Source organism: Haemaphysalis longicornis, unplaced genomic scaffold, assembly GCF_048455015.1.
Source record: "Haemaphysalis longicornis isolate Haplotype H1 unplaced genomic scaffold, Haemaphysalis longicornis Haplotype H1 scaffold_5, whole genome shotgun sequence".
NCBI classification, from domain to species: Eukaryota; Metazoa; Arthropoda; class Arachnida; order Ixodida; family Ixodidae; genus Haemaphysalis; species Haemaphysalis longicornis.
In genome coordinates, this window is record NW_027526385.1 from 68,216,586 (window position 1) to 68,238,226 (window position 21,641).

A 21,641-nucleotide genomic window follows, 5' to 3' on the forward strand; every position below is an offset into this window, starting at 1 on the left:
ACTGACGTTGTTTTAGGATGTACGGGGTCTTGAAGCGTTCGCGACACTTTTTGTCCCCCGTGAGGTGCCCCTTGCCGCACAAGGAACACTTGGGTTCGCACGGATGATCTTCGGGTGGGTTTTGAATTCCGCACCCGCGGCACTTCCTGTCGTTCGGTGTCGGGCAGACGTCGCTGCGATGACCCAGGCGTCCGCAGGTGTTGCACGTCTCGTATTTCTTGCGATGAAGGAGGCAGCGATATTCGGCGCCCCGATAGTAGACGTAGTGGGGCACTTTCTTTCCCTCAAACACAATGACCACCGAGTCAGTCCGGCCCATACGTCTTGCGTGAAGGATCGTTGGGTTTTGCCTATTCACCAGGCTATTTTCGATGTCTTGGGGCGTGTCATAGTCCGGTATTCCGTGAATGACCCCTTTGGAGGTGTCTTCCGGCGCCGTTATGTAGGCGGCTGTGCTGTAGGTTTGGGATCCAAGCTGAATCGCCTGTATCTGACTGTAGCGCAAGGCATTCTCCTTCTTGGAGGTGCTCACGACCATGGTATTCTGTCTTTGGTTTAGTCGAAGGATATCTTCTTCTGCCTCTTCCTTTGCTACTGTTGCGGCTCGTAGAACGCCGTCCTTGATATACGCGACGGGCAACTGCGCCATGTCGAGCCCGCCTCGCGGGCGGAGAACGACCTTGTAGTCTTCCTCCGGCAGCCGCGGCTGCCGCGGTCTCGGTGTCCATCGCATACCCCGTATGCTTGCGTCTCTTTGCGTCTTCGGGTTCCGCCCGTCTCCTGAGTACTGGGCTCGTTCGCAGTGGCTAGGACACTGCATCGCCCTGCTTCGACGTTCGTGGGCTGCCATCCAGCCCGGCCCATGGTATTCTTCCGGGGAGATAACGAAAAAAATTCAGTGCGCCTCCAAGGATGACAGCGAAGCTGTGGCGCTTATGTTAGAGTCGATCTCAGAGAATAATTGCCATTATAATTTGTTTCAGTGTAGTTCCGGCAAACCAATTAGAGCTACAGCCGTTTTCTGTAACCATGCATGCCTACCTCCGCAGACGGCCACTTACGATAGCAGACAGTAATTCTGTACCGTTTAGAACTTCGCTGTGAACTAACTAGTTATAGAGTAAATGAAACTCGGCGTAATGTTTAGGGTTGCCACCTTCCCGGTTTTGGACCGGCCCGACCGGTTTTTTAAACAGCGGGCCGGTTGCCGGTCCATATCTAAAACCAGCCGTCATCAGCCGGTTTTTTGGCTTTTGTGCCGTGATTATGCCCGTTTTGGCGTTTTATAAGCGTCAATTCAACAACTAAGACGATAAATACGTGTCGACAAGCTGCGCAAAGACACGCGAGCAGAGAAAATACGCGGGCGAGCGCGCTGCCTCAGATGGAGGGGGACCTAAGGGAAGAACAAAATAACGAAATTCTACCGCCGCGGTCAGCAATTGCGGTTACTTTTCAGTGAAGCACATGCAGAGCGATTAACCAAGCTCTCAGTCAGTTTCAGTACAAACGTTATGTTGATTTCTCTCTAAGAAAACACTACAATAAATGGCACTGCATGTTAAAAAACATGGCGTCTTTTTTCAACACAATCCCCCCCTTCCCCCCCCCCCCCCCCGGAAGGCCCGTTTTTTTTTTCGGGGAAAGGTGGTAACCCTAGTAATGGTAGGGTCGTCTTAGCGGTTAATCGTCATATAAATTGTTTTAGATGCTTTTGATAACACAAGAGTTGGGGCCGTCTTCTCTAATCATACTCCCTCCGTAGACGGCCGTGCTTCACTGCACAACAGGCAATGTGGAAAAGCTGGGTTACAAACACTGAGCTTACGATGATCTCCTTAAAGTCAGCTTCACCACTACAAACGAGTGCGTTGGTGTGAAAAACCTTTTACAGGCGCAATATAAGCTGCCTTGAACTTTCTAAACTTTTTAAATGAATTTGTGCTGTACTGCGCGAATCGAGTTTGGCGCGGCGGAGAAACTTGCTCCTCACAGAGCGTGCGACACGATACCAGCAGAGACTGTCGTCAGAGCAAGCCCTTCAAAAAAAAAAAAAAAAAAGCCTAAATTTTACGTTCGTCAGGTGGGACGAACGTTCGCTGCGTGCGTGGGGTATCCTCGTACCTTGAAAAATATTAGATTCAACCCGAAGGGAATAGATATGTATGCATCGTTCCAACTGAAAATATAATTCTAATTCTAAAAAAAAGGGAGGGAAAAAAAGAAGCCCCGCGGGCAACTTGACCGCAACCCCCGCCACTGTTACGGCCACACCCAATTTTTTTTTTTGTCAGCATTTCAACCGAAATCATCAGTAGTCACAGCATGAACTCGACGAACGGTGAGACTCCCACGAGAGTAACACCACGTGTAAAACACGTACAGCAGAACCACCCTTGCGGGCTAGGCGGGCGTTCGAGACGGAGTTGCCCTTCCGAAGGGCGCGGCGGGGTGCTTCCCCCAAGCGCACACCCCTGAGAAGCCGGGCGCCAGGCCGGGGCGAGGCTTGTACCCATTTTTACCGGTGGGTGTCCGGCGGTGGGTCTCGAACCAACCACCTCCCGCGGCCGCGACGGGCGCCCGAGACCACTCGGCCACGGCTGCGGTGACTTTCCGAGGGCCTAGCTTCGGTGTTTAACCGCCAAGGAAGTCGCACGCGTCGCCGCGCAGTTCGAACCGCGGAATGAACAGGGCAAGCTACAATGTCGCTGCGAATATTTAGCACTACGTGGTTTTACCTGGAAGCCACAATATGCATGCATTGCGAAACTTCACGCGGGCCAAGGTGCACGCCAATAATTAAATGCTGCAGCTTTGATATGGTCCAGGCAGTTAATACGGTCCAGGCAGGTAATACTAAAGTCGATCCCTTGATCGGCGCTTAGCAGATGAAGGGACTGTAAATAATACATACTGCGACATGTTTTCAATCAAGGGAAATGCGATCCCGAAAATGTAAACCGAACACGCGCAGAATTAAAAATGCTTTCGTGGAGGTCCAATAGTGGCGCGTTATTGCTATATTTGGAAAGCCGTAACTAAGCCACGCGTCAATTTGACCTGTATGAAAATAAAATTGCACTATCTGTGCATTCTGTTTCATATATTTTTGTGATCGCGTTTCATTTGTCAATGACGCGTGCACGTAATTAACCATCCAAAGTCGACGTTCCATCGAATCTAGTACGTGGATGAAATTACGGGTCAATTAAAAATGGTAACTTGATAACTAACTCTCTCGGACTGAAACATTTGGCTCGCACGCGACCGCGCCTCAAATTACAATGTCGCTCAGTAAGTACATAGTACAAGTACAGGTTCCGATAATTTTTTAAATTAAAAGTACGCGCAGCCACCTATATACCTACTCTATCCATGCGCCGCAGCTCATTCGATTCAAATTGGAATCACAAACGGTTCACGGACGGACAGACAGGATTCACAATTTGGCGTAGTAATAAACGTTGACGTGGCGACTGACGAGACCGTCATACAAAAAAAAAAAAAAGGAAAATTCGGAAGTCCAGTCCAGTTAAAAACACAATATGCATGTCGAACTGCACTTCCAAATTGCCAAATTGTTTTGAAGGCGCGTCCAAGGTTTTTTTTTTTTTCTTTTTCATGATTTTCAATTGCACCGGGACTGATCCCATTCGAAAGTCGATTTTTGCTCGACCGCGCGAGTGAAAAACAACCGGAAGAAAAACCGGATAAACAAATAAAGTAAAAGAAGCCCCGCGGGCGACCTGACCGCAACCCCCGCCACTGTTACGGCCACACCCAATTTTTTTTTTCTGCTGCGTGTTCATTACAACAGTTTCTTGAACATTGCTTGCGCGTGCTTCTGCGAGAGAAGGCGTAGTGGGGAGTTTCGGCGGCGCACAAGGCGCGCTTGTATTGGTTGTCACGTGTAAACACGTACAGTCGAACCACCCTTGCGGGCTGTAGCGTTCGAAACGGGGTTGCCCCGAAAGGCGCAGCGGGGTTTACGGGACTTCCTCCAAGCGCACACCCCTGACAGAGCCCGGGCGCCAGGCCGGGGGACGCTTGTACCCAATTTTACCGGTGGGTGTCCGGCGGTGGGTCTCGAACCAACCACCTCCCGCAGTCGCGACGGACGCCCGAAACCACTCGGCCACGGCTGCGGTAATTCCCCGTCCGCTTTTCCACGGTATTTATCGACACCGTAGCAGTTTTTAGCCCTCCTGACAATTTATAGGGGTTAAAATACGTCACCTCGCGTATTCGTGGACGTAAGAAGCTCGATCATTCGGTCTTCGCCGCACTACTACAGTTAGTTCGTCTGTACCCGGGGATTGTAGAGACCGAGCGTAGGCACGATCCACGGTATTCAGAAACTACACAGTGTATGATTCTAAGGCTTTGCTTGATCGCTCTCGGATGATTTACGAAGACATGGTGATCAGCTGGCGGTAGGGAAATTATCTACGGTGACACCAAGCAACGGTAAATCCGCGACGCGACGGCACAGTAGTTTCGCCTTCCTAAACCGGATGGCAGCACGTCCGCTGGTTGCGCGTGGCCGTCACAGTTTCGGTTGCCCGCCGTACTTGTAATGAACTGTTGGAGCACACGGGCGCAAAAACGGAAGAAACTTACCACTGTGCGAACGAAGCGCCGTCAAAATACCGTCGATCACCGAAAATGTGAAGGCTGCCACCGAGAATAACGGTTCACATGTCAGCAGATGGAAGCACGCCGAAGCCACGCCGCAAATTAGCGTAGGTCACGTGATCAGGTTGTGCAAGTTTGAGCTTCGCACCCCAAGGTGGCAGCACCACACTTTCCCTCTCTCTCCTCTTTCTCGACACCCTGGGCGGAACAGCCGAACGGCCGAACGTTACCCGGAAACAGTGGTGGTGGTGCGCGGTGCTGTTGGCCGTGTGTTAGAAAGGAGGAAGACAAACCGCGACAAGTCTGCGCGTGTGCTTCGTGGTGGTCGTTCAACACAGTCGCAAAGTCGACTGCGAACCCTACGCTGCACGGCTGGCCCGCCCCAGAAGCACGCTGGTTTGGTTTGCCCTGAGCTGTTGGTCGTCGCCAAAATGTCGGGCACAGATTCTGGTATCGACACGGGCAGCGAAAGCAACGGTAGCACGTCCATGTCCGTGGGTTCTCCGCCAAGACAGAATGCCGATCACGTAAGATTTTGGACCGATCGTTTGCGAGTGTGTGGCCGCTGTTTCTGAGTGGATATCGGGTCCTGCATTGGTGCAGTTGATCACGCTTGAACAGGTCTCGCAATGCGCGTAGTAACTGGCTCAAGGGAGCGTGTGCAAATGGCCCTTCGACTCTTTGTGTACTTGTGAAATGAACGCACTGTGTAAACTTTATAGATCTGATGGCCCCGCCAGTTGGAGCAGGCCGAATTCTCCTTTGTTTGAAAAGCGCTTACATAACCATTACGTAATAGCGTTCGATATCGTCTGATTTTTTAGAAACTTTCGGTGGTCTAGCATTGCATAAACTTCTTGCACAATTTTCATCAACCTTTCCTGACGCTACTTGCGGGAAAAAAATGTTGCGGGTGAATTTTTGCTGCATTTGCAGGTCATAGGTCATAAGGTTAACTTAAATTATTTTTCTTTTGCTAACGGCTGCTGGAAAACGAAGCATTATGGCTCAGTGCTGCCTTGAAACCTCTGCAATTTCATACAATAACTGAGGGCACCTGCCGAAAAAGTATCGCCAGAAATAGGTTTTATTGGCAGGAAGACGTACGACACGGTTAAAAAAATTTGTAACACAACACACACACACATTCTGGCATCAGAATAGGCCTTATATGTCATTTTAGACTTCTCAGAACTGTTGTAGGGCAGCGCCGTATTTTTTGTGCCCTTAGAATTCCTATTGTGAGGCAGGAACTGTGCGCAACTGCTCAGGACAGGAACGAAAGAGACCAAACGTGTGTTTGTTTTACGCAAAAAAAGAAGGCCAAAACAAAGAAACTGTCTCTTAACGTTGTTAAGCTGTTACAAGTGTCAGCTGTGTAACAAGGGCCCCTAGGCAGTAGTACAGGAATAGTTATATACCGGGTGCGTGAGGTATTTGAGAACAGAGTGTTGGCGTCAGGCACAACAGAATATCTCCAGCAAAATCAGACATATTTTCACCAAACTTTGCGAAGTACTTCTGTCATGGTTTAATTCCATAACTACTCAATGAATCCGCCATCGGCAGCAATAAGTGATTCGACTGGGCTTTGCGAACGGCTGCATGCATGGATATGGTGCTCTTAGAGATGTTGCCCATTTAGTTAGAAATGGCGGCCCTCAGCCAGTATTTTGTATTATGCGGTCCTTTGTTGGCCTCTTTCTCAACGACGCCGCAGACAAAGTAGTAAAGAGGATTTAAATCTGAAGGGCTAGGAGGCCACAAGTCCGTAATGACGGGGTTGCAGACATCAGCCGGGCACTATTGGGTGATGCAAGCAGTGTGGGCAGGAGCCGAATCTTGCTGAAAGACATATGATCTTTCTTTCGAAACACTCTCTATCCATAGCTTTACAACGGTAGCAAGCACATCCACATAACTGGCAGCATTAACTCGGAGTCCTGCGTTGTGCTGCTGAGCACGAGGTCGCGGGTTCAATTCCCGGCCGCGGCGGCCGCTTTTCTGATGGAGGCGAAAAGCAAAAACGCCTGTGTGTACGAGATTTCGGCGCACGTTTAAGATCCCCAGGTGGTCAAAATTAATCCGGAGCCCTCCACTACGACGCGCCTCATTGCCTGCGTTGCGTTGGTGCGTTAAACCCTACAATCAATCAATCAATCAATCAACTCGGAGTCCTGCAAAAAAGTGTGCCAGCATGCTGTCACCCTCATTGCGGACAAAGGATAACAACACCGCGGGAGAAATTAACGGCTTCTGACGATGTCTGACCGCTGACTGTGCTTTTTCCTTTTTGTTACACATGCCACGTCACCGCCACAACACACCACCTCCGTCTTGCACTTTGTAAACGAAAGGCTTCGCTCCTTTCAGAAATGTAGCAATTTCCAAATCGCTGTGGTGCGCGGCCAGGGCGACGAGGACTGCATGGCGTTTTATTTCCTGCTTCAACTTGTACACTTCCATCTCTGAACAAACTGCGCAGTATGAAGCATAAGAGGTTGACGAATAAGAAGCCGTACGCCTAAATATATATGATGAGCCTGCTGGTGTCTATGGCGATAAGGAATAGTGTCCTCAAATACCTCACGCACCCGGTAGGCAGCCATATTGAATGTGGGTTTCTGAAACACTTTTGAACATGGTGAATAACGGAATATCTTGGCAGGCTATTACAGCTCTACGCATATCAATTAACTCTGAAACTGGCTGTATGGTAATTTCATTACTGCGTTAACCAATCAATTTTTCAAGCTACCATCACTAGGTTATATCTAATGCTTCTGCCAAGCCATTTCCCATAAACATGCCCTTCTATGGTGAATGGCAGTGATGGCTGTGAATTTACCCATTCAAGCCAAGCTTCAGAAGGGAGCTTGGGTGGAAGGGCATATTGCCCAAATCTGAGTAGTCATTGTAAAAGAAAAAAAACTGCCACGCGCAGTGACTGCGACTTTTGTCACTGTTGCTGTGACTTCTTCCCGATGAACATTAAGCTCAATTGCTGCACTCTAGTTTCTGTGATGACAACTAAAGAAAATAGCGGTAATTGAGAGTTATAACAGATCGGAAAACCGGTCTTGGCATGGTACCCGGTACACCTGCGCATGCAGAGTAGCACCGGTTACCTATCGGGTACTGTAGTGGTGCCGGTTCTCCACTCTGCTGTAACTAATGAAAGGGGCACCATTGCATCATGCATTAGTATAGCAGTATAGAAATGCTGCATATTACAAGTTAAATGACTAATTGAAAAGAGGTGAGTGAAGAAACTCAAGTGCAGTAATTTCCTTGTTAACTCGAATTCGTGAAATATGCTGAGAATTTTCAAGATAAACGGAGCATCGAGTTAAAAAATGACGAAAATTTGTGGCCAGGCCACTGAGTCGGAACTAGTGCCGGTAACAAATGCTCCACTGCACGGGGGAGCTTTTTGTAATGAGGCAAAATAATTTGCAGGAAAAACAAATTATTATTGCGGAAGAAAGAACTGTGTGATGATTGCCTGTTTCGTGTTCGCATCTGATCCTAGAAAGGTGTTTTTGAACTGCTCAACACATCGCACCAACTGTTGGTCGCCCCTGCTACGTTCCGCTTTCTCGCAAAGCAGGCGCAGCATGTTTCATGTTTCTGCTGTTGTGGGCACTTCTCAGGGTTCCTCGTTGTGCGCATAATCGGCTGCGTAGTCCACAGCCAGTGTTCTATTTATCGAAGTTAAAAAAATTTTAAGGTGTTCCATTTATCAATGTATTTTGGCCATGTGTCACCTTTGCTTTAAATAAGCGGTGGAAAAAAGTTATGTTCAACACCTGCTCCGACTTATAAAAAAATGCGCAAACTTTACCAACCTGGCCAAGTGAAGAATAACCTTATGCATGAAGTACCCACTAAGCCTAGGGATGTGGTTGGCTGCCTTGACATCAGGCTGCACAGCAAAAATGTATACAGGAGGCGAAATGGCCCCATTGAGGCGGGCAAGCGACATGATGTCACAGTGAAAATCAACACGGACTGCAGAGCTTCCTAGTTGCGACGGCAAAGGAGGGGGTAGTGGCACCTAATGAACGAAATGATAGCGGCCGCAATTAAATCCAAGGCTGCGCATGGAATTGCCGATCGCCGCAGCAGGCGGTTTCTTCTCCCACAACAGATGCCGCTAGCGTAATAACCGAGACCAAGCGCTTGTGATGTTGTCTGGCAGCCCTAGGAAGCGTTGTTTCCCCCCCTGTCTTGTTCTCACTCAATGCATCGGGCACTCCCATAGGTTGCAGAATTGCGCAGAAATCCTGCTGCAGCATAAAAACTTATGTAGGCTGTGCCAGGTGGGCTATTGTTGCGGCACCAAATTGAGGAAGTGAAAATATGGGGCAATCCTTGCTGCGGCACTTGAGATGGCTAACCGGTGTTTGAGCACACTTTGATTTTGGCGTGTCTGCGAAGTGAAAATGTTAGAGATAATAAAAGCGTTTTTCGTGCCGAAACGATATCAAAGTCGATACAGGAGAGCACCCACGCCTTCAGCTATCCTGAGCGGTAGTGAGAGAAACTTTATTTTGGAGCCTGTGTGGAGACTGTTCGGCTTCTTGGTAGGGTTACAGCGACTTGTCTAGTCCCGGTGTGTTTTTAATGTGGTTCACTAGTGTGGTCCGATAGAGCTCTTCAAGCTCCTTAGGGAATGTGACCCATGCCTTCCAGCTATACTCGGTTACAACTCAAGAACGGCACCACCTCATGTAGTGTATCGCACCGCCAAAGCGCCGGACCCGTGACGTCAGTGCGCGGGTTTTGAAAGGGGTTTGCTATGAATGCGTGATATCGTCTGCCTTGTCTCATGCAGTTTGTTTGTCGTCACTGGAGTCGTTTATAAGCATATTAAGTCCAAAAAATCACGGGAACGGCTCACGCCACGTTCAAAATATTCCCAGTAACGCCCTACTTGCGCCACGCGGAGAAACATCCGGCTACGGTGATAAGGCACAGCGCCAACTTCCGGTGCCGTTCTTAAGTTGTCACCGAGTGTAGGTAGGGCGCCTTGTGGCAGGAATTTGCTGGAGGAAAGACCTCGGGGTGGCTTGGATGTTTAGGCATGTCAAGAGAGTGTATTCATTGTTGGGGTATTATTGGCCGCAGTTGGAGAATGTTGGTGTGCCTGGAAGCCCATCTACGTAGCGTTGCATGGGTTGTGTTGGTAGCATGCCGGTTTGTGCTCGCCGAACGAGGACAGCTTTGATCAAAGGAGGGCGAATTTTACGGGGTAGTGATGTTGGGCCAGGATATCCCAAGATGAGAATCGGCATTGCTGTCCATTAATTCGGAAGTTTGCCTTTAGCTTCCAAGATTTTGCACACCTTTTTCTTTTTTTGCCATCGTTTTCACTTCTTCGCGAGTATTTTCTAGTATGCTATTTTTGCAAATGTTCACATTTTTCATTCTTCTTTGTAACTTTATGTGCTATGTTGATTTTTTTCAAGGGTTATGGTTATTCTAGATATTTTTTAGATGGTGGAACTATCGTGTGAATTTCTTGTGTGAATATAGTACACCAGTTGCAGCACTCCGTTTTAAGAGTTTGGGCATTTTAAGAGCATGGTTTTCCTCGGTGCAGGGGCCAACTGCCGACTGCTTTTTGGTACACGGGGCCCATTTTGCACCTTGTCATCTGGATAACTCTATGGCTGTTTTGTGTGCAGGAGCAAGCCGATCCACAAGACGAAGACGCAGCCGAGCCGGTGTTTTTTAGCAGCGTTGCCCCACTGGCCGTGCAGTGCCTGAGCGCCATGGCGGTGGAGCCGACCGAGTCACTGTGCCGCAGCGCTGCCGACGATGAGAAGTTTTCGACTCGTCCTTGGCTTGGCAAGATGCGCATGCAGCACAGGCGCCTACACAGGTGGCGCTTCCTATCCGGCCTGTGCTCCAGAACGAGGGACATCGTCAGTAAGTAAAAGTGCTCTCGACCTAGAAGACGCGCATAACCCTCCCTAGGTATTGCCGGGGCGATATTCTCTTTCCAAGTCACTGCAGAACGGCGCTTCCTGTTACACCTAGTGCCATCTACTGGTTAGCTTTGAAACTGCTGTAATCTTCTTGATCAACTGCTGAAACGAGCTGACTGTTCGGCCTTTGCGGCTTAGCGGGTATCATTTCCGCTTCTAACGCTTTCTTCCTGGGTTCGAGCGCCAGCGATTTCTACTTTTTCCCCTTTTCCCGCTCTGGAAACAGGTGGATCACTGTTGCCACCGATCACACCACGCATTATGCCAGAGCACTTTAGGGGCTCGCCTTGTCGTCGTAGCTCACACCCTGGACCGAAGTGGAGCCACACGGTGTTCCGTCGTAGCGGCTGTTGTTGCGGCGTCCCACACAGACTTCGAAAGCCAAGCGATTTATATAGTCGTAAGCGTTCGAAACTCGTGAACCGCTTGTGCTTGTCATACATCTCCCCGTTGTTTAGTGCAAAGAAAACTGTAGGTACATTTGAGGCAAAATATGCGTAATTAACAGGCAGCGCCCGCATTCATTTAGTTAGGGACGCTGGTTGGGTTGGATTTTGCGATAAAAAAAAATGGCAGTGCAACGCCGGCATGTTCAGGAGGAAAAGCAAGCACAAAAAGAACAGAACTCTTGCTGGCGCAGTTTCAGGCAGGGGGCGCACTAGCACTGCGAAGGTGGGAAATTCGAATTGCATTGGGTGGTAGCACTGAGTGGATAACGGCACTACAGCCCATTATGGTGAATCACTGCTCTGCACTTGCGACAGCTTTCATGAAACATTGAGTGGAACGGCTGTAATTTTTTATTTCTTGGATATTCTTATTGCAAAACGGCTCCCTTAGATCAGTAATGTGCATTTTTCTGCACGTAAGGATGGTTTAGTGCTTATTAGGTCTGTTTAGGTGCGAAGAGGAGTCTATCACCAAGTTTAATTGAAGTTCTGTTGTGCACCAGAAGTGCCCGTCTTGCGCCGACTTGGAAATGGAATGTCGCATTGCCTGGCAGTGGAAAACTGCGCTTATGGTCAGTGTATTTGCATTTCAGTCGGTAAAAGAGCACCTCATTTGAGGGAAATCGTTGGTGCCCGTAACATGGCTATTTCACTTTCTTTCCAAAAAAAAAAAAGGCAGCACGGTACTGATGTGGACCACACTGTGGACCACACAAATATTCCGACCACACTGTTTTGGATGTCCACGAATGCTGTGCAAACAACGTGCCGCCTGTTCCTTTCTGGCGGCCGAGTTTTTTATGAGCGGTTGGCTAATGATTTTATAGACGGTGAAGGCGACTTTACTGATGAAAAAAAAATTGCGCCCACCTCCCCTCGCGGGAACCCTGGTGTGATGCGACGCTGAAGGGGGTTCCATTGTGCGTTTCCGTTGGTTCGATTACTCGAATTGCGTGAGCAATCGTCGGGTAATGCGAGACAGAGAGAGAGCAAGCGTAGTGCGGACGACCGTCGACTGAGAGACCGGCCGGAGCGAATTGCGTGAGCAATCGTCGAGTAATGCGAGAGAGAGAGCAAGCGTACTGCGGACGACCGTCGACTGAGAGACCGACCGGAGCGCGGCACTCCGCTTATATGCGCAGCGTGCCCGAAGGAGAGGAGACCGCGGAGAGAGAGGGTGCTGCACATGCGCACAGTGCGCTTGCGCCGCGCGCAGCACCGCCCACCGGCGGAGTGAGAGAGCGCGCCGCACTGGGGGGAGAGGGCGCTATTCACGACGAGAGGAGAGGGGGTGAGCGGAGGAGAGACACAGCTGTGCGGACGCGGACAACGACGACGCAGGAAGGACAGGGCCGCCGGCAAGAGATGCTCCTCTCAGCGTCGCATCCAAAACTGGCGCAGCTTGCACTAGTGGTGCAAGGCTGGAGAAACAGCCGAGCTGGCGGCCCCTCTCCCTTCGTCGGAGACCCGGCCGTTGCACCTCACGTCTATTTCCGAACTTGCCGCTGACAGTTCTCCATGACTGGCAGGCAGGCCCGGATCGCGGCCTTTCACGTCTCTCTCGAAGTGTACCGCGTGCTGGAACCCACGGCAACCGGTTTTGCGAACTCTGCATCTGTAACGCGAGCAGTCGTGTGCTGCCCACTTGAGGCGCGAATGCACATGAACTGGCAAGGAGAACGGCGCGCGAGACATCGCGCCACGAACGCTGAGCGGAGTGTTCTCGAAGGTCAAGCAGTGCCGGCGTGCGTGGTGACGAGGTGACCTACACAGCTGCGCGAAGGTTGTGTTGGGCGCTTTGGTATTTTTTTCCCCCCTTTTTTTTCTGCGAACGCCAATGGACCAAGCTCAAGCTTAAACAGCTCTGTTGTTAAAACCTTCTTTCCCCCTTTGAGAAGAGATTTGTTAGCCTTAATTGCCTGTTGTGAAAATAAAATTGGCGTTCCTTATTGTAGGACATGCAGTGAGAAGGAGCCTGGCTTCCACTCTGGAGAGTGCCTTGACAAGTGCCTACTGAAACTTACTGAAGCAGAAAAAGAAAATTTTGTGCGTGACTGCTTACAATAAAATTTTTTATGGGGGGGGAGGGCGGGGGTGTGCATTAAAAAGCTAAGAAGTATAGCTGCTGTTTTCCCACGCTAAATTGTTGATGATTTAATGGGATGAAGAGGGTCTACGATTGGCTGGTGGTAACGAAGAGTAGATCCAATCACGGACAACCTTTTTCACCCCCCCCCTCCCCTATTGGTGCAAAAATCTCGCAAAAGTCTTGAGTTTTTTTTATTGTTCTGGATGTTGAAACCTGACTCATCCTGGGATCTTAATCCTGCAATTATCAAAGAATCTTTAGTTTTCGTTACTTTGTTGTATTATTGCCTTGTTAAAGCGTTGTTAATTTTATCCTGTTACTAAACTGAGCACAAGCGTTTTTTTTTTTTTTTTTGCTGATGTCATGCACCCTGTGTATGTATCGGCACGTGTTCATGTGCGTGCATGCGCATGTGTATTAATGCATCCGTAGTATTGTAAGAGAATGAAAAAAAAAGCACTCTAACTCTAATCGTATGGTTGGGGTCAAACTCGTACCCGCAAATTCATACCTAGCAGCGTGTATGACTGATTTAGCGAATGGGCGAGGCAGTTGGTCATTCGTCGTGGTCGGGCACCTAGCGACATTGCGTAGTGTGGAAACTGGCTGTAGGTACACAGTTTGCCTATAAACGACTGCTTTTATTAAGGTATAGGCGGCTGGTAGCAAAAGCACAAGAAGGAGAAATGGAAAAAAAAAAAGAGGGGGGGGGGAGGAATGTCCAGAAGCAAGAGCTGTAGCATTCGGGACTATCTCCCTGGTGGGCATGTTTCAGTGCAGTGAAAGCAAAATTGATGTTGGTTCTCGCGTGTAGCAGTTTCTGCCGGAGATATGGAGGTATGAACCCCGATGAGCGTTAAAAAGGATGACAACAGAGGCTTAAGCCACTTTTTGGTCAGTTTGTTCTGCGGGTATGGCTACGGAGGCAAAGTAAGGGCTGTCGAGACGTGAATTGCGATGAAAAATCAAGCTGCAAATGTGTGATTGCGATGTCTTTCATTCCAGGTGAACGGAAGCTACGGATAGCGGCCATCACGAATCAGATTCCTCTGGGTAAGTGATGCTTACTTGTTCCCTGTGCATTCGGGCAATCTGTGTGGGCAAATAATTCGTGCATGGATGGTTGGCTCAAAGGTTTCCGTTGGAAAAATTCAGATGCTTTCTTTATATTAAAAAATTGGGTTCAGGTTAAAATGATTTCTGTGTTGTTCGAATGCATCCATCATTGTGGTGCGCCTTTATAGTTCCACACGGTGAGCTCTGCAGAATTTTGCGCCAGTGTTTCACGAGCCTTTTGTGGGCGTTTGCACTTGCATATCGTGGGCGCAAGAAACAAACAAAAACTGTTGGGTGGTTTCGCAAGCATGAACCATGAATATGGGTATATGGGTAACTACAGGGTTCATGCCGGTTTATGTGACAGAAAATGAAGGGTTTTCAAGGACTTTGAAGGCTCCATGTGTGTGTGTGCGCTTTCAAGGACCACGTTGCCTGTTCGAAACTGTGGGCTAACGTACGGGATAGCAGAGGACCCCGGCTAGCTTCGCTAGAGAACGCTACGCGCCGTACACTAGCCCTGCGGAATCCGAAGACTCACGCACGGGTTCAGGTACTCACATGCGGTAGACAGGCTCCGGCAATCCAAAGTGAGGCTTTATTGTCTGGCAGATACAGGGCATATACCAGACAACACGACTATCGCTCGCGGGGAGACAGTGGCTCCTGTCGCTCGCTCAAGCCGCGGGACTCAGTCCTCGATATCCGTCGTCATGGCCGCGGGAGCAGGGGAGGCATCCCGTGGCGACCGGTCAGGGCAGAATCTCTCGGAAGAGTTTGTGGAGCCAACTGGGTTCACCGTCATCGGGGCATTCGGTGTAGGCACTGCCGAGCCAACCGACTCCGACCAAATCGCCCAGTCGACCCCTGGCGGAGCGCTCGTTCGTCCCGCAGGTCAGCTCGGAGGGGAGAGGAGGTCTTCCCCAGGTCGGGGAGAGGGTGGCGCAAAGGAAGGTGACAAACTGGTCCTCCTTCCCTCGCGCACACGTTTGCGGTGAGCCGGTTTGGCACGTCGCGCGGGGTCATGAAGAGGACACGACCGACGTGACGCGCCGGCTGCCCAAAATGGCGGCTCCCAGCTCGCGAAAACATGTGCAGGCAAGGCGTTGGGAAACAAGGGTCCCCACAAAATACAAGCAAGACCGATGTTCAGGGGAAGATGGAGGCTTGAAGTGATGAGAAAAGGGGGAACGTCATTGGAGCCAACGTTTCAACAAAGAAACGTGTCTTTGGAAAAGTCCCCTTGATGAAGCAAGATGTCCACCGACATTCCCTTTTTTGATGATTTTTCATCATTAATAAAGTTACACGGATAACCAGTGTTACAAAGTGCGAACTTTTATTCGCTAACAATCAATCAAGCAGCAAACACCCAGGCAGCTTCACGTAGCCTTTTGTTGCTTCCCCTGAATTTTTGCGTCAATTTCCAAGATCTCCTGCTGCCTGCTCTTGGCAGTCTTCCTTTGGCTGTTTGATTTCACGATGCAAGTCAGGTCACTCCTTGCCACCGCTTCTTCTGCATATGAGCCTGCTGAAGCCGTCAGTTTTGCAACAGCGGCTTCCAGTCTCTTTTTCTTCATTCTGAGAGTTTCAACTTTTTTGACAAGTCATCAATGCGCCGTTTCTTCCTCTGGTTTGCATCTTCTAGCGTCTGCCTTTTCTGGGTTTCCAAGAAGACATGGTATTGGTTCCTCGCAGATGCCACACAAGCTCACAATTATTTTGTGATGGTCACATTTAAAATGGCAGCCGCTGCATCTACAGCATTTTCGAATACTGTGAACCCTGGTGAATGCAATAATTGAACCTGTTTTCTGATGCATCGCTTGGAACTAATTTTACAGCTCATTAAACTTCAGTATTTGAAATAGGCACTCAAAATGGTTCCTTGCCACTGGTGCCACCAAAGTTTAATGAGCAGTAAAATAAGTTCCAAGCAGTGCATCAGAAAACAGCTTCGATTATAGCATTCACCAGGGTTCACAGTATTCAAAAATGCAAAGATTACAGCTTTATGACCAACAGTGTTTTGTTTATTGTTGCTACAAAAATGGCTAATTACCTCTAATTATCTCAGGGAATAATTGACCGACTCCAAAAATAATGGCATATTTGAAATCAGTGGGGGAAAAGCAGCAAGCCTGACAAGTTTCACTGAGCTTACTTGAAAATTAAAAGAGCAGTGTTCCCCCTTACAAGGATGTTTCCAGACAGGGAGGTAGACCAAGTTTGTACCTGCAGAGAGCAGAGTGCAAATATAATGCATGCTACGGTTTGAGCCCATTCTTTCTGTCACCTCTGCGGCAGGAGATAGGGAGCGGTGACTACTACGTCGTCTTGTTCAACGAGTCTCTGATTGAGCATTGCCAGCAGAAGGAAATGGATGTTCATCTACAGCACTGGCACGCATCACAATCAGTCACCACATGCTAGTACACACCATGCTAGGGCTGACGACCAGCAAGAAAAACTCCTCAACGCCTTGGAACTCCTTCCCTCACATAAAGTGGTGCGAATACCAACGAATGGGCCCACTGTGAATCTCAGGAGCACCTTCAGAAGAACTATAAGGTGAGGTGCTTAGACTTCGGCAGCTGTAGCTTGCACACTGTGCCTAATGCTTTTAAAGGAGCCCTGAAGACAAAACACAAGTTTGGCTCATTCAAAAGATTGCTTCATTAGAATCAATCTGACACCGCTTTTAACGTAAACATCGCTCAAATAAGCTATATCACTAGGGAAAAAGGGAATGGCCATGCGACCCACTAGCTCATTTCCCGCAGCAGAACCTATGATGTCACATGCCTTCTCTGCGATTGGCTGAGGCCAGCAAAAGCAAACGCAAATTAGGCAGAGCTTATAAGCTTGCCAAACGAGCTATTTGCGCTTAAATTTAGGGCACATTCTTTTTAGAGCCCTAAGAATGGTGGGGCAAACAGTGGAAGTTACGAAAGCACATGTAAACATAGAACTACCGATGCGTATACTGCTGTTGGTACTGCGCGCACTATGCTTGGTTTAGCTGCACAGCACTGCAGGGTCTTTGGGGTTGTTTCAGACGACACTGGCCGATTGACGCAAATGATGATGTCTTACGTGACCATATTTGTCGAGCGAGCACCATGTTTCACGAAAGGACTGTCTCAATGAGCAAAACAAGCCAGGTACAAATACGTTCACAAACAAACCAAAGGCAGAGAACGGCTTGCCGCGGTGTGGTGGCGCCATCTAGGTTCGCTAACAGTAAACAAGGCCCTGTGATGCCATTGCAGACCACGAAAATGCAAGATTTAGCGGGAAAATCAAAATTTTAACTTAAATTAATTTATCTCTCAGTGAATAAAGCATCGTTTGCATTCGGACAAGCACTGGGGGCACTATAAAACACGAAATTTTTCTAATAACACAAACTTGTGTTTTGTCTTCAAGGCTCCTTTAAGCCTTTCCAGGCACTCATCCGGCTTGGACGACCTCTGCCTGCGGTCTAGTGAAGAGAGGCCTCTCGCAGCGGGATATCGCAGCGGGCTTTTCTCCAAGATCTTTGTTGCGACACTCAGAAGAAACTGCTTGCATTGCATGCAAAATTCAGATGCAGCTTTTGCACTCACTTTGTAGCTTTTAAAAAGCTGCTCGGCTGTGTGTCCAACTTCTATCTTCTCAAGTGGAACATGGTTCTTTACAGCTTCAAAGTCAATTTTCAGCAGAGGCCAGTGATTCCAAGTGATGAACAGAGTACAGAGCGCTTGAGAAATTTCATTAGCAGTCTTCAAACAATATTCGCAAAGTCTTTTGCCCCCCCCCCCCCTCCTTTCCCCCCCAAAACGCGAGTGGCTTGTCTGTCTGAAAGTGTGTTGGAAATAGCTGGAGGGTCGTGGCGATGGCAGGTGCAAACTTGAGCTTTGCTACCGCTAGTGGGTCGCAGCAAAGGCGCAGATATTGTGAAAGGAAGCACACGTGGGAATGTTCACTTTCTTGTTTCGTGCCACTTCCACATACTCTTTGATGTCAGGCCAGAGGAGCAGAGTCCTCTCTATCACCTGCATGTTCCCAATCCACCAATGGGCACAGGACTTGAGAGGAAACAGTTTGTCCAATGACAGCTAGAAAGTCTTCTCTCTTGGCAGGTTCATCAGGAAACAACCTTCTGGAACGAAACCAGCACGAACTTAAACAAAGACGAAGGAAGTGAAACACAAGGACAGGCGCTGGTCTAGCAACTAAAGCTTAATATCAAGGAGGGGGAGTGTAAACACTTAAAACAATACAAAACAACAAAAGACACTGCACATGAACGAAACAAATTGACAAAGGTCACGGTGATAACGCAGCTGGATATACACTGGCTACAGTCAAGGCCCACGCAGATATTCAATCTGTTTGGGTGAAGACACATGCTTGCTTGTCTGACACACTTGTCTCCTCTTTCTGCTGGGTGGAATGCCTCCATAATTTCGCGGGGCGTTTCGATCATGGTGCGTAAAAAATAAAATATCAGTCTTAGTACAACGTGAAGAAAGATGGGACGATGGAGGGCCCTTTAATGACAATTCATGCTCTCTCAAACGCACGTTGATACAACGGCCAGTTTGTGCAACATAGTTCGGCCACAGGGTAAAGGAATGCTGTACACAACACTCGTTGCACAGGCGACGTAGCGGTTCTTGTGGTTAACACCACAACCAACCCCTTTCTTATCTTTTCCCTGCTTTATCTTTCTGTCAAGCCTGCCACATACACAACTTTACCCTATGCAGACCTAATTTTCCTGCCACTGACATTTTATTTTTTACGCACCGTGAACAAACACCCCGCGAAATTGTGGAGGCATTCCACCCACCAGAAAGAGCAGACAAGTGTGTCAGCCAAGCAAGTGTGTGTGTGTGTCTTCATCCCAAAGAGATTGCATATCTGCGTGGGCCTTGACTGGAGCCGGTGTATATCTAGTTGCGTTATCGCCATGACCTTTGTAAACTTGTTTCGCTCATGTGCACTGTCTCTTGTTGTTTTGCATTGTTTTAAGTGTTTACATCCACCCTCCTTGACATCAAACTTTAGTTGTTAGACCAGTGGTCGTTCTTCTGTTTCACTTCCTTCGTCTCTGTTTAAGTTCGTGCTGGTTTCGTCGAAGACTGTCTTTTCAACTAGCCCAGCTTGCAACCCTCTTGAAGAAACAGCCTGCTCTCACTTGAGAGCAAAATGTCCCACCTCCATTTGCTTGCTGCAAGACCTGCCTGCAGGGGTCCTGCAGACAAAATACAAGTTTGTTTTATTCAAAAGATCTCGTGTTTTATAGTGCCCCCAGCGCTTGTCTGGACACAAACGATGCTTTATTCACTGAGAAATGAATTCATTTAGGTTAAAATTTTGATTTTCCCACTAAATCGCGCATTTTCGTGGTCCACCTTGGCATCACAGGAACCGACCGCTCTGCAGCCGATTCCGAAGCCTTGTTTACCCGTTAGTGAACCTAGATGGCGCCACCATACCGTTGTAAGCAGTTTTCTGCCTTTGGTTTGTAATCATTTCATGAAACATAGTGCTCGCTCGACAAATATGGTCAAGTAAGCGACCGTTGCTTGCATCAGTCGGCCAGTGTCGTCTGAGACGACCCCAAATTCCCGCAGTGCTGTGCAGCTAAACCAAGCATAGTGCATGCAGTACCAACAGCAGTATACGCATTGGTACTTCTATGTCTACGTGTGCTTTCGTAACTTCCACTGTTTGCCCCACCATTCTTAGGGCTCTAAAAAGAATGTGCCCTAAATTTAAGCGCAAATAGCTCGTTCGGCAAGCTTATAAGCTCTGCCTAATTTGCGTTTGCTTTTGCTGGCCTCAGCCAATCGCAGAGAAGGCATGTGACATCATAGGTACTGCTGCGGGAAATGAGCTAGTGGATCGCATGGCCATTCCCTTTTTCCCTAGTTATATAGCTTATTTGAGCGAAGTTTACGTTAAAAGTGGTGTCAGATTGATTCTAATGAAGCAATCTTTTGAATGAACCAAACTTGTGTTTTGTCTTCAGGGCTCCTTTAAAAGCATTAGGCGCAGTGTGCAAGCTACAGCTGCTCAAGTCTAAGCACCTCACCTTATAGTTCTTCTGAAGGTGCTCCTGAGATTCACAGTGGGCCCATTCGTTGGTATTCGCACCACTTTATGTGAGGGAAGGAGGGTAGCATTTCGGCTGGCGTACCCGCAAATTTTCCCGCCGTTTTTTCGCGGGGCTACCATGGTTGCCAGACCAGGAGTGCCCTCTCTTGATTAGCTCGCATCATACATTCGCGGGTACTACAAACGTATTGGGGCCCGTAAAGGCCTCGGATCTGTCAGCCCGCTCTGGTTACAAACCTCTGCGCGCTCGCGCTGCGGGCTCGGGCTCAAGCCCGGGTTTGTTATTTTTTCGCTTCGTCCCCACGGGAGGTACTACAAACGTATTGGGGCCTGTAAAGGCCGCGGATCTGTCAGCCCGCTCTGGTTTCAAACTCCTGCGCGCTCGTGGCTCGGGCCCAGGTTCGTTCTTTTTTTCGCTTCACCCCTGTGGGAGGTACTACAAACGTATGGGGCCCGTAAAGGCAGTCCGTAAAGGGGAGGACAGTCCTGGTCTGGCAACCATGGTAGCCCCGCGAAAAAATGGCGGGAAATTTTGTGGGTACGCCAGCCGAAATGCTACCGGAAGGAGTTCCAAGGCGTCGAGGAGTTTTTCTTGCTGGTCGTCAGCCCTGGCATTGCCCATAAACACGCGTGAAGTAGCATGTGGTGACTGATCGTGATGCGTGCCAGTGCCGTAGATGAACGCCCATTTGCTTGTGCTGGCAATGCTCAATCAGACTCGTCGAACAAGACGACGTAGTAGTCACTGCTCCCTATCTCCTGCTGCAGAGGTGACAGAAAGAATGGGCTCAAACTATAGCATGCGATATATTTGCACTTCTGCTCTCTGCAGGTACAAACTTGGTCTACCTCCTTGTCTGGATACATTCTTGTAAGGGGGAACACTGCTCTTTCTTTTAATTTTCAAGTAAGCTCTGTGAAACTTGTCAGGCTTGCTACTTTTCCCCCACAGTTTCAAATATGGAATTATTTTGTTAGCTGGTCAATTAGTTCCTGAGATAATTAGAGGTAATTAGCCATTTTTGTTGGAACAATAAACAAAACACTGTTGGTCATAAAGCTGGAATCTTTGCATTTTCGAATACTGTGAACCCTGGTGAAGGCAACAAGAGAAGCTGTTTTCTGATGCATCGCTTAGAACTAATTTTTCAGCTCATTAAACTTTGGCGGCACCAGCGGCAAGGAACCATTTTGAGGGCCCATTTCAAACACTGAAGCTTAATGAGCTGTAAAATTAGTTCCAAGCGATGCATCAGAAAACAGCTTCAATTGCTGCATTCCCCAGGGTTCACAGTATTCGAAAATACAAAG

The 21,641-nt window shown here is 48.7% G+C and overlaps 2 protein-coding genes across 2 annotated transcripts in view; one reads left to right on the forward strand and one right to left on the reverse strand.

Moving 5' to 3' along the window:
* Positions 1-4,767, reverse strand: part of Alg1 (ALG1, chitobiosyldiphosphodolichol beta-mannosyltransferase) — a 167,291-nt gene extending 162,524 nt beyond the window's left edge. The window contains exon 1 of the mRNA XM_077670636.1: positions 4,621-4,767. The gene's annotated coding sequence lies outside the window, so the exon portion shown is untranslated. The remainder of the gene's footprint in view (positions 1-4,620) is intronic.
* A 92-nt stretch (positions 4,768-4,859) lies between these two features.
* Positions 4,860-21,641, forward strand: part of LOC144138382 (ankyrin repeat domain-containing protein 54) — a 27,478-nt gene continuing 10,696 nt past the window's right edge. The window contains exons 1-3 of the mRNA XM_077670639.1: positions 4,860-5,162; positions 10,326-10,569; positions 14,172-14,219. Of these exons, the coding sequence (XP_077526765.1) occupies positions 5,067-5,162; positions 10,326-10,569; positions 14,172-14,219 (388 nt within the window). The 5' untranslated portion in view covers positions 4,860-5,066. The remainder of the gene's footprint in view (positions 5,163-10,325; positions 10,570-14,171; positions 14,220-21,641) is intronic.